The sequence below is a fragment of the Oxyura jamaicensis genome, chromosome 3, assembly GCF_011077185.1.
Source record: "Oxyura jamaicensis isolate SHBP4307 breed ruddy duck chromosome 3, BPBGC_Ojam_1.0, whole genome shotgun sequence".
Lineage (NCBI taxonomy): Eukaryota > Metazoa > Chordata > Aves > Anseriformes > Anatidae > Oxyura > Oxyura jamaicensis.
Genome location: NC_048895.1, coordinates 30,269,829 through 30,281,985, shown reverse-complemented (window position 1 = coordinate 30,281,985; position 12,157 = coordinate 30,269,829). Strand labels below are relative to the sequence as shown.

Genomic DNA, 12,157 nt, shown 5'->3' with positions numbered 1-12,157 from the left:
ATGCTTAATGAAATATAAAAATTACTTAGGTTTAAAAGAAAAAAATAAATGTGAAAACCAATTTAATATTAGCAATAGCTATAACTGTATATGTATGGACATTTTTTGCCCCCTCCATCCCGCCCCCCCCCCCCCAAAAAAAAAAAAAAAAAAACTACCAAAGTTTTTTTTACTTGGAAATCTCCGCAGACAAATGCACTGTCTGAATAGCCAAATTGAAAAGGAACAGGCAAAATAATGCACTCTTTCCTCTCTGCCCTTTTCCTTCCTAATGCCAGTTGTCCCTGTTCTTCCTGCTAGAAGGGCCTGGAACTGAAGAAGGCGTTTCATGTAACTTGTGCTTTTTGATGTCTCCTTTCAGACGTACTCTTTCTTGTCTCCATATCGCACACTATGACAAATGGATCATTTCTTACTCCCTCCACTTACTCATCATTGACAAAACTGCTGGAATCCAGTTATAGAAAGGAATTATTCTCAATAGGCACCTTCAGTTACACATGTCTGACACTGCAGTCATCTAAATCTAATCCCTTTTCAAGCTGAAATAACCTACTCAAAGGCCCTTTGAGACACGCAGCACGTCTATATTCTCTGCCTCTCATGCCTTGAAAACATCACAAGTATGCTGAAGCATCTCCCGTTGCTGTGGCTTCTTTCAATGTCATTCATGAAGCTTTTAAGACTGCCATACGCTTTCTCGATAAGAAAAGTTAAGAGTCCAGACTAGCAGAGCCCCCAGTTTCAGCATCGAACAAAATTACACCAACTTCAGGTGCGATGTGTATAGCACTCACTTATGCACTGCCAACAGCCCCTAGGAGCCGACGGTCTGAAATCAGACAGAGAAAGGAGAATTTATGGAACTGCAGAGTGAAGGAGCCTTTGCTTTATTTATTGACAGATATTTCGCATTTGCTTTTCAGTCCTGGAAGATTCTCAGGCTATCACACCTACATGTCATTAATTTTCAAATTTCCCTAAAATCCAAGCTATTTTTCTTTTTATTGAGGTCTGTAACAGTTGATCTCGTGACACTGGGGGAATTTGTTAGCAGCTGTGCAAATGTCAGTTTCCTGAGGTCTACTACTCAAAACAAACCTGGACATGCTTTCAGAGGGAGAGGCAAAGACTTCAGTCCAAACTTTGGATCTGCCTGAAAACTTTCATTTTTACCAGATAAATAATATTGAAACTTCAGAGAATAAAAAAACTCTTTCCCCATTAATGACAGTATTTGTGCATATGCTCACTCTATTTTCTTAAAGTTTTCTAATTATTCTTAAAAATTACATGAAACCCACACTAACAGAGACCTAGAATGAAGAATTTCATCCCAAAGATTACCAGTTAAAAGACACTGAAATCAAAGCATGTAACATAGACCATTAGACTACCTAATGTAATCTGACCACCTAGCCCAAGCTTCTGCTATCAGCATCAATGATTATAGCACAGTTTAAGCTCAATAAATAAATAAATCTGTATATTACATCTCACAACAATAAAGGGAGATCTGTAAGAGCTGAAACGTAGAGTACCAAATGTGGTTTCACATATGAATAGGTATGAAGTTTGGCAGGATCTCAACTTCAGTAAAAACATATTACTGGCAATCTCACACAAATGGAAAAATGCTTACTTCTGCCTTATGTTCCTACAGAACGTCTACTTGAAGGGAAAACACTATCCAAACATACAACCAGGTCAGACTGTGCCATAACATTCAGTCTTATTACCTCACAAATCAAGGGATATATCTTGTATTTATATCATTTTAATCTGGATGCTATCAGTATTGATCACTCTTTTGAATGCTTCTACTTAAATTAACTCCTGACAGGATTCCAGAAGTAATTCTTACTGGAGCCTTTTTACACAATAAAGAGCCAAAACTAATTTTCCCAGTGTTTAGGAGTGGAAAATGTACTGGTTGTCACATCTATTTCATGACAAAGTCACTTGAAACACATAAGCACATCTCTGACATCTCTACGAATGAATAGGATAATAGAATATTAACTCAAATATTTCAACTGTCACTTGTTTTAGAAAGATAGTATCAATACAAATCACAAATTAACATTTTAATAGTTTTAATTTACACTCACCTCTCAATATCAAAGATTTTGTTAGCATAGTAATACCATACTACTGTGGAGCCATGCAATTTCATCTCAGGCAACAGACAAAGGCCAGCAGGGTAAAACGTACAGACGTGGATAATGAGAACCACGTTGCAAGTTCCTGTAATCAAAGTTCTGCAAACACCAGTGAGAGGGAGGATTTCCTACACATAATTTCACTTATTTGAAATATGAAGTCTCCGAGCATTTCTATTTTTTGTTACTTTTTGGTACAAACCCATTTGTTTTCAACCTATGGCTCACAGGTTTCTTCCAGAAGGATCCATAAAGAAAAAGGAAGAAAACCAGACCACAGCCAGGAGGCTTACATTCTCTGAAGTTAGTTCTGCATTGCCACCACTAAGTTTTCAATGGCCTGCAAACCAAAAGTATATCAAAAGATCCACTTCGATTCATATTAATCATAATCTAACCTCTCTTAGCTTCCATTCTAGCAGGTAACATCCAAATCTGATTATGTTTCATTTCTATTAAGAGAGAAATAGAGGACTGAACACTTTTTTTGTTGTTGTTAAATACATGCCATTAAAGAAAAAAGCCAGCCTAAACCTACAGTGACACTAAACCATACATGCTAGTTTTTGAAGCTCTTAAAACAGTGCTGTAGCAGCTGCCCTGAATGCCTAAGATTTTCTGTTTTGTTTGAGGTCAGTATCAATACCATATTTGGACCATTCAAGGTTTGCATCACTAAAACTCTACAACCCTAAATGCATAATATGATACCTTGTCTTCAAATAGTGTCTCACAGTAACTGACTAAAACCTAACCTTCCAAGCCTTAAGATGAATAGACACCGTTTTAGAACTCTGGAGTTACATGAAGCAAACGTACTTCAGCTCACTACTGTTAAAAATAAATAAAACAATCTATTATTGGGGAAAAAGCCATAGATGCAGCTGTTATGATAAGCATTGGAGACAATCTTAAGAAGCAGTAATTTATTATACGGTCACATTTTTCAGCTGAAGTCCAATCCACGGTTTTAACCTTGGGTGTATACTATCCCTTCACTCTCACAAACAATTAGGGGAGGAAAAAGCAGAGAGGGAACCATTTTCTTGACAACCCACTACACTGAAGAGACGAAGAATGTACAATTTAAGTGAGTTCAGAGCTATTTCAGTTTTCTGTCAACAGCAGGGCATGGATAAAGAGACGTGGCCTTTTCTGAAGCAATCCTGTGCATTATCAAGTTTCTTTACACTATATTTCATGCCTTTGTCTAAAGGAAGTATCATGAAAGTGCCCTGACCCTTACTCCCTGACTACACCCTCATTCATTCTGCACAGCTTCCTTCAATAAGTACCCAGTTCCTCACACTTGCATTCCTCAGGCCATCCCTAAATCTTAGCCACCAGCCAGATGCCTCCTAACAAAAGGCTCCTACCTTTTTCTGCCAATAGGTACATGACAGCACCCAGTACAGAGATGTATTAGCAACCTTTCAGAGGTAGACAGCAACCTGAAAATGTCATCCTTAGGTATCTTTACCAACACTCCAAACATCACACAAGCAAAAGCCATCACAAATTAGGGTGTTCTGGTGACCCTTCAGAGAAAGAAGGCTGTCAGACTGAACACAAACACTGATGCTGAGAGAAGTGAGAATGTTATAACAGCACCTTATGTTATGCTCACTCTGCATAAACCCTTAATGGCAATCTCTTAGAAATTAAACTGGTGAGAACCTTGTGGTGTTGAACAAATGCCAAAGAAAAACTCTGAAAGTTATAACCACGTTGAATGGTTACAGCCTATATCATTTCAGTCTGAAACAAAATGCTTATTTTAAAATTGTTAGGTACCCTACCACCTCAATACCACACATTTGAATGAACTAATTTTGTTTTACTGTAGCAAGCTAGCAAATTTAAGATTTGGTCATCCACTTTTTAAACTTTTTTTAAACTTTGGACATTCACACATTGAAAATACATAACTTTTTAAACCATTGCTTGATGCTACTAATCATATTCTCTTGGAAAAAGAAAACCAAGCAGGAAAGTTGTACGACTAACATCACCCTCCATATGTCCCCCCAATTGTTTTCCCACAGACTGTTCTGGATCTGAACCAAATTACGTGTTCTAGTGTTCTGGAAAAAATTACTTTTTCATCAAGATTTAGATTCCTTTTCACTCGTTACATTTACTTCCTAACCACCACCACCACCACCTCCCCACCTTTGCACTGTTCAAGTCTAGACTCCCCATACTAGACTCCCCATATATCTTACTTTTTCTGTACCTAAAGGCATTCATAATCCCCTTGGTCACACTGGCATAGTCCCAACTAGATCTTGTTTTTATCTTAAAAGCTGTAAAGTTGTTTGCCTGAAATAGAATTTAAAGATGGAATTCCATAATTATCTGTCAAATGTATCACTTATAAAGTTTGTTTAAAGAATTTCAAATTCATGCTGTACAAGCCTGAAATTACCATCTCCTATTACACCTGTCCTACTGTTTTGTTATTTCTTACCCATTCTTTTTCCTTCCCTCAGAGAGAAAAAAGAATAGAAAAAAAAAAAAAAAAAAGAGTACAGATTGTAATGCTGGCTACAGTAAATTTTTAAAACAAGCAACTCTGCCATGGAAGGCAGGGGAATCTTTGATCTCTGTGACTGCTTCAAATTCCAAGATGACTTCTGCATTTTCATTTTCTATATAGTATGGATTCAGCTCAAGCATGACACCAGTCTGTGGATACATCAAGTTCAAACACTGGATACTACTTTGGATGCTGTGACTTATTACAGTTCACATTGTGCTGAACAGAAAACCAATAACTACCTAACATTATTATGTATAATCAAGAGTAGCAGGAGGAGGAAGTCTCTATGCAGAGTTAAGATGCTATTTAAATATAAACATACCCAAAATGTATTTTTATTTGAAATGTGCACGTTCATGATGTAAGACTGTTGTGGTAAGTAATCACAAAAGAAAATTTATTTTAAATAAGGGACAGAATACAGTTTGGCTAGAAAGCACTACAAAATTTAGATTATTTTTAATGATCATGTCTTATTCACACACATCTTAAACTTGCTTCTCCATAAAATTATTTATTGTTTAGGACTTCTCGTGACTCCACTATGGCCTGCAAGAAGTGAAAGCTGAACAAAAAGATCTTCGGTGCACATTTCAAACTTGTGCATTGTTTCTACGGAATATGTATTCCTTTCACAAAAACTCTCCAAGCTATTTTCTACCTTCTGTATCAGACATCTAGTGACCTAAGGTGTGTAGGTGTGAGTACATAAATATCATCAAAAACAACTTAAAGAAAACATAATCAAGAAATGGGAATAAAGTTTCCCATATCCCTACCCCTTTGTATTCTCAACAGACTTGAAACAACTGCATTAATGCAGCAAGCAATAGCTTGTAAAAGGATGCAAACCAGCTGAAACATTTGACAGACAGTGTTAAATACCAGAGGATTCGTATCAACCACTTTATTTGAAAAGGTGCTTTGATGTTGGCTATCTTTCATGTACCTCTTTCATGGCACATTAATAAGGAAAACTGAGATGGGGTAAATTAAGTCCCAAGGTCATATCTAGAGTTACAGCACTGTGGGTACCTGATGAAATACGGATTAATGCTGCATGAGCACTGAATAAATAAAACCACTTCTGTTAACCACTCAAACAAGTTTTACAAGTAGTTCTGAACTTTATTCGGCAACTAGACTTCAGACATCTTAATCCCCCCACACTGCTTTGAAACCTAATTATCATAATGTGAACCCGAATGTTAGGTCCCTTTCAAACTGCGAGTGCTATGAAGCAGAAAAGTAATGGGAATTAAGCTAGTGTAACATTAGAAATGTAGAGGCATGGAACTTGAAAGTGGCATTTGTTAAAGCTAAGAGAACATAATGTAGATATTCAACAACATAAAACACACATTTAAATTGAAAAGGATATTTAAAGCATGTGCAGACACCTATAAAATACAAGCGGACCTAAAATCCTGTAGAACAAACATTTCCAAATCAATTTCTTGCCACCAAGGTCCAACTTCAAAAGGTATTAAACAGTCCTATTCTACCTTAGCAGAACATTTCTAAGTATTCTAAAGCAGATGATTTAAACATTAAAGAAAACCAAACGAGGAATTTACAACACATTACAGACTTTCCCCTATTCGTCACAGTACAGAAGTGTTTGAACTTAAACAGCAGTAAATTATTAATTACACTGCTTATAAAGCCTTGAGAGTAAGGAAAGATTTTTCTATAAGCAGTAGAAAAGGATTTCGTATTAAGTTAAAGCCAAGCATAAGAGAAAACAAACACCTAGCCACCTAGAAAACAACCCCCCCTCAAGTACACTTGCCTGGCTGCATTCTTCACTGATTGTTGAAAACAATCAGCAATTCATGATACCTACCCAACTTTTTTTTCTTCTAAAAAAATTAACTGAAATACTTTAATGTAACAAATACATAAGAAAAATTGGGCCAAAAGGAGTGCCTGCATTGTGCCAGTGGAACCACTGAGATAGAAAGAAAAATTGTGATTTCATTTTTCCAAATATGATGATTGAGCTGCTTGTATTGTCCTGCTTTAGTAGAGCTCATGTGGCATTCAGACAGCTTTCATTTCCAAGATGTCTAGAACCAGCAGCAATCAAAGAACAGCAGTTGCAGTGATCTAAATATGTAATAAGATTCCTGAATTTTTTCAAGAGTTTAATTTAATCCAAAATGGCCAATGAAATCCTAAAAGTTCATCATCTGCCATGTTAATGCTGAACACACTGTTGTTTCATTTACATTTCTGGTCCTGTTAAAACAAATACACTTGTCTAAAACAGAACATCTGTTTTGGTTATAATACAATGTATCTTTGGCAAGAATTCACAATAGAACTAACATAAATAATCAAGAATATTTATTGAACCTTGTAACAAAAACTGATTTGTAACAGAAACCTGAAGACTAGATATGACTGTCTCTGGGCTCTAGTCCAGTCCTAATCTAAGTCAATAAACATAGCTCTAAAAGGGAAACTTAACTTTAAAAAAGTCCTGCAGTTATTTAAGTTGGATGTAGGTAATCTGAAAGCGTGTTGGTTATAAAAATAGTGAAAAATATTTGCTTTAAATCAAAAACTGTCAAACTGAGTCCAGACAGGTTTTAAAGCCACAAGAAAAAGCGTGCCACATGCCTCATTTTCTACCACTGTCTTCTCTGGTTTGTCTTCTCTCTGGCAAGCTTCAGTAAAATTACATTTACTTCACAATTGCCATCGTTGAGGACTTGTTATTTTAATAGTTTGCTTTTTGTATATTTATTAGCATCAGTAAAACACAAATAAGCCATCAAATAGAATAGTTATGTTTGAAAGAAACTGGCTACCATGAACAAAATTATTTTGGAAATCTCTTTTGATACCAATACAACCAAAATATTTTCAAATGAGAATCAGTTAATTTGATTCTTGTCACTATTTCACCTTTTCAGCTGTGTATTCTCATTGATGTCTGTGGTTAAGTGCTCACTATTCCCAGACTTCAGAGTCTGATTATATCTTCATGTACAACTCTAAAATGACTGCCCAGGACTTTTGCACTGGAAAGAATTTCATTCAGCACATTTCTGTAGATAAATACATGCATAGTGGCATTACAGTGGACATGCATAGACATACATGTAATCACCAAGTACTCAGGTGGTTATCATTAGCCTTGATTAGAAAGCACACCTGTCAAGATTATTTGTGCATGAATCAACTGCACACACTTCCTTCTACAATAACACATTTCGTTACTGTCTCCTTTCCTTGAAAATGCATGATTCAAGTTCTGTATGATGAATTGGACAGAAAAAGAGTATGAACAGATTATTTTAATAAACAGCTGTGATTCTATTCTCCACTTCTAACCAATAAATAAAATTTATATCATATTACAAGCTTTATTTGCCGAAGAAGCCAAAGTCTGTAGTGCCTGTGTGTCTTTCTAAATGCCTTTTCTGAATGACAGCTTAAGAAGTTAACTGGGATTCTGATTTTAAAACAACCCAAACTCATCTGCCCATATATTTTACATTTTGATTCTTTTGAGAAAAGGATTGTAAACTAAGTATCACTGGCAATTATCTGAAACTTGTATAGAACAATTAACTGAGTTCAATTATGTTAGGCAAGGATTTCCAGCTTTGTGCAGTTCTGTGCATTACCGAGAGGCTGAATGCTTTGGAAATGGTATTGTTAGATGCAGCTATCAGTTTAAGTACTGAGGTGTGGATTTTTTTTTTGTCTTTGTTGTTGTTATTTTTCTGTTCAAACACTAAATTGATTTTTTTTTATTATTATTATTTACAGTTGAAACCTGCTGAAGCAGATCTTCTTTAAGAATGAACTTTTCCAACGTTACTTAATTTGCTTCTCATGGACTTCAGATGCAAAATAATTTACAGAGATTACTCAATCCCAAAAGCATACAATGGGTTTCCACAGAAGTAGTTAAAGATCTCTGTTCAGCCTACATACAATGCCCACATTTTCCTCTATCATGAGAAAATATGTATGAAAAAACAACATAATAAAGGAAAGACTTTATACATGGAAACAGAATCTTTTGATCTGTGAATCTGAGAATGCATGATCTGTGGGACTGTTTTCTTTAATTTTTAATAAGATTATAACCAGAACATATTCTTCCAAGCTGTTACTCATAGCTCCCCTCAAAAGGTAGAGCAATTCTCATAATGTATGCCTACCGTCACCCATTCCTCAAGTGATAATTCTGTACTAATTGTTCCTCATTTATTGCTTGTGTTTTTGAATTCAGACTGAAAAATTCCAGGCATTTCATGTGATTATCAAGGGTGTATGTCTGTATGTATCTGGAGTCATCCTTCCTTTCTATTACTAAGAAATACCAAGGAGATTAAGGAGAAGTTTTCTGAAGCTAGAAAGCAAACTACCTTACAGGATTCAGCATTTTCTGGAGCTAGAAAGCAAACAGACTACCTTGCAGAATTCAGCAGCATGGCTGGGAAACTGCAGCACTGGTTAAGGCAATGAGATGAACATAAAACCATTATAGCAGAAAAGGCAACTTGAGATGCCCAAATCTTCAAGAAAAAACTCAGTCAAAACTGTCAAAATGTAAGAAAAAAATACTAAGACCACAAGTCCAGTTTATCTGTAGCCCCCCTCTCCCCACACACACACATACAGTATAAGGCCACAAAGGTCAACAGCATCAAGTGTCACCTGTAATATACAGCAACAACAACTACAATACACTTACATTCTTCCAAATTTTCTTTTACTACACAATACATGAGCTTTTCCTCATGCAGGAGCACATCATAAGGAAACATCATTAACTCCACTTATAATAGAAACAAATACTGAAAGCAAAAACTATTTTGAATATGGTAGTTTCCATTTCTAGGAATCAATCTTGAAAGTCAAGATTGTATTCGTTTATTTTTCCTACAAATATCACAAGAAGTTTTGGAAAAAAATAAAATAAAATAAAAGAACTATAGAGGTAGTAACCGACTTGGTAACCTATGTAACTTCTTCCTTAGAGAAGATTTTAGTCGTTTCTAAGCTCTAACTCTTCCTCCCTCCCCCATCAATTATTTTGCAAATTCTATAATCTTGCTCTACAAACAAGGAGAAAATATTGAAGCAAAAGAAGAAAACAGTATGAAAACCATCCACCACAGTATTGCATAAATATTTTTTCTGTATAAACTAAACTGTTATTTCCATTTTGGAGCATATGTGCAATAAATAAAATCACTATTACTTTCAGACAAATAGTTTATGTTAACATAATTAATTTTTAAACTATATGAAATGAACAACAGTGAAATAAAACATTTGCCAAGAAACACACAGAATGAAGTATTTTTCATTCTCTACTGTCTACAAAAATCTACTGTTTTGTAGTTGGATTCTGTGAAATTATGCATCCTATTTCTTGAAGTTTGAAAAGCCTCCTTCCTTTGCAAACAGTTAAAAAAATCTGAAAATCCTCACTATGTCTCTTAAAAAGGAGATTTAAGTATCAGGTCTTTCTGCAAATATAAGCTCATTTGAGAAACAAAGAACAAGTGCAGTTTAAATTAAAGTATAATGTAGTAGGAAGAATACATCTGTTGAACATTTCTGTAAAATACCTTCCTAATCTATGGAAAAAAGGTTCCATTAACTGTATATAGTAGTTTTAAAAGAAAAAGGTCAGAACTTTCTCAAAAATTTAGATACCTTATTTCAGCATGTTAAGAGAGTGAAAAGTAAATATTGCTCTTAAACTTCAGCACAAAAGATAATCCAATGTCAATCACCAAAAATGCTTTAAAAATATATTAGGTGTGAATAAGAAAAAAGAGAAGTTCTGCATGGAAGAAAAGAAAGCAATATAGTACAATTACCATCAAAACCAAAAGCAGAATAGTGTAGTTTGAATTCAACAAAGTTATGGATAAAACTTGAAGTTTTAAGAGGACAAGTCACTAGGTATTCACTGGGTATCAACAAAACATTTGCTAAGTATTAACGCGATATTTATTTCCAGACAACACACAGAGAATTAGCAAGCATTCCATACGAGAGTCAGACAATGCATGCTTTAGCATTTGCATTTAAACTTCATCTATCAAGAAATAAACACACAATGCCAAACACAGATGATGGAGCTACTATCCTCTCATATTTTGTTGTCATAACATCAACAGAACGGACCTCAGGAAGAGAAAATAAACTGCTTCACTGAGTCTCTTGCAGACTCAGGAGAGCTACTTTCATGCTTGGAGGAGCTACACCCTTTTTCCTTTGGCTGGAAGGATGGGTCAAGCTTGACTCGAAGACAGACAAAGCAACAAAAATAACAACTTAAAAAACATTACATTTAAAAAATACCTGTTAAGTTAAAATATGCTGAACAGAAGGATACCACAACAAGCAAAGAAATCTTACCAGTAAACAACATCCAATGGTGCAAAGTATTTCTTCATAATTAAATCAGCAAAGTAAGCTTCTGTTTCTCTGCAGGCCGTGCCATTGCCAATCACAACAGTGCTACAGCTTTGCATGGGGTAGAAAAAAGAACAATTATTTTTAACTGTTGTTTCAGGCTTTTTCATACATAATGTTCAGCGCACAACAATGACCAATACATTTTATTTTACACAATACCATGGTTGTATTTAATAAGAACCTATTCCTTTTAATATCACATTGTGCTCAATTGGTTTTCAATGTGACTTCAAGAGATGAGTCAAAATTTTCACTCATTTGTAAGAATGGCAATAGCTGGGGAAAAAAAAAGATATTTCATATTCATAAAAGAAAGGTAACATATTTACAGTCCCCAAACCCATTCACCTGGTATTTCTTTCATCTGTTAAGCATCAAGAAAAAAAACAATGCACAAGCAATAAGAATCTTAATTCTTCAATGGGGACATCATAGTTTGCAACAGCTTGCAAGATTATTGACTGTGCTGGGGGCAGTCAGAGGCAACCAGTTATCAAATCACAAACGTTTAAAGACAACCTAATGCTTAAAGATAAACTCAGCTGTATTTTGTGGCAGTTCAGCATCAGATTCAGTGAACTGATGTCTGTCCACCAGGATTCCCAGAACAGTTCAATACAATAAAATCACACTGTCCCTATTTGCAAGTTCATCTTTAGATCTATCTGGTCAGGGTTTCTGTTGCTTAATAAAGATCTTCTTAAAACTAAACAGGGGTTTTGGAACAGGGAAAGATCAGTGAGTGGTTTGAAGTGGGAAGGAGGGAAAGCTAATGTGCCTATCTTTGTACCTTAGCTGAATGTTAATTTCTATTCCTAAAAATAAATGGATTGACAGAGTTTTATGGGAATACATTCATAGCATGCAGTCTTAAACATTGTTTCATGTCATATGCTTCTGAAGTATACATCGTGTAAAAGCATGAACACAAAGGAAAATAAGCTCTGAACTACAGAAAAACAATAATAACTCCAGTTAAATCAGGAAAATTTTG

At 35.2% G+C, this 12,157-nt stretch overlaps 1 protein-coding gene across 3 annotated transcripts in view; it reads right to left on the bottom strand.

Moving 5' to 3' along the window:
- Nucleotides 1–12,157, bottom strand: part of SRBD1 (S1 RNA binding domain 1) — a 126,223-nt gene that overhangs the window by 81,242 nt on the left and 32,824 nt on the right. For all 3 annotated transcript variants that reach the window (XM_035321836.1, XM_035321835.1, XM_035321837.1), the window contains exon 15: nucleotides 11,104–11,211. In XM_035321836.1, the coding sequence (XP_035177727.1) occupies nucleotides 11,104–11,211 (108 nt within the window). The remainder of the gene's footprint in view (nucleotides 1–11,103; nucleotides 11,212–12,157) is intronic.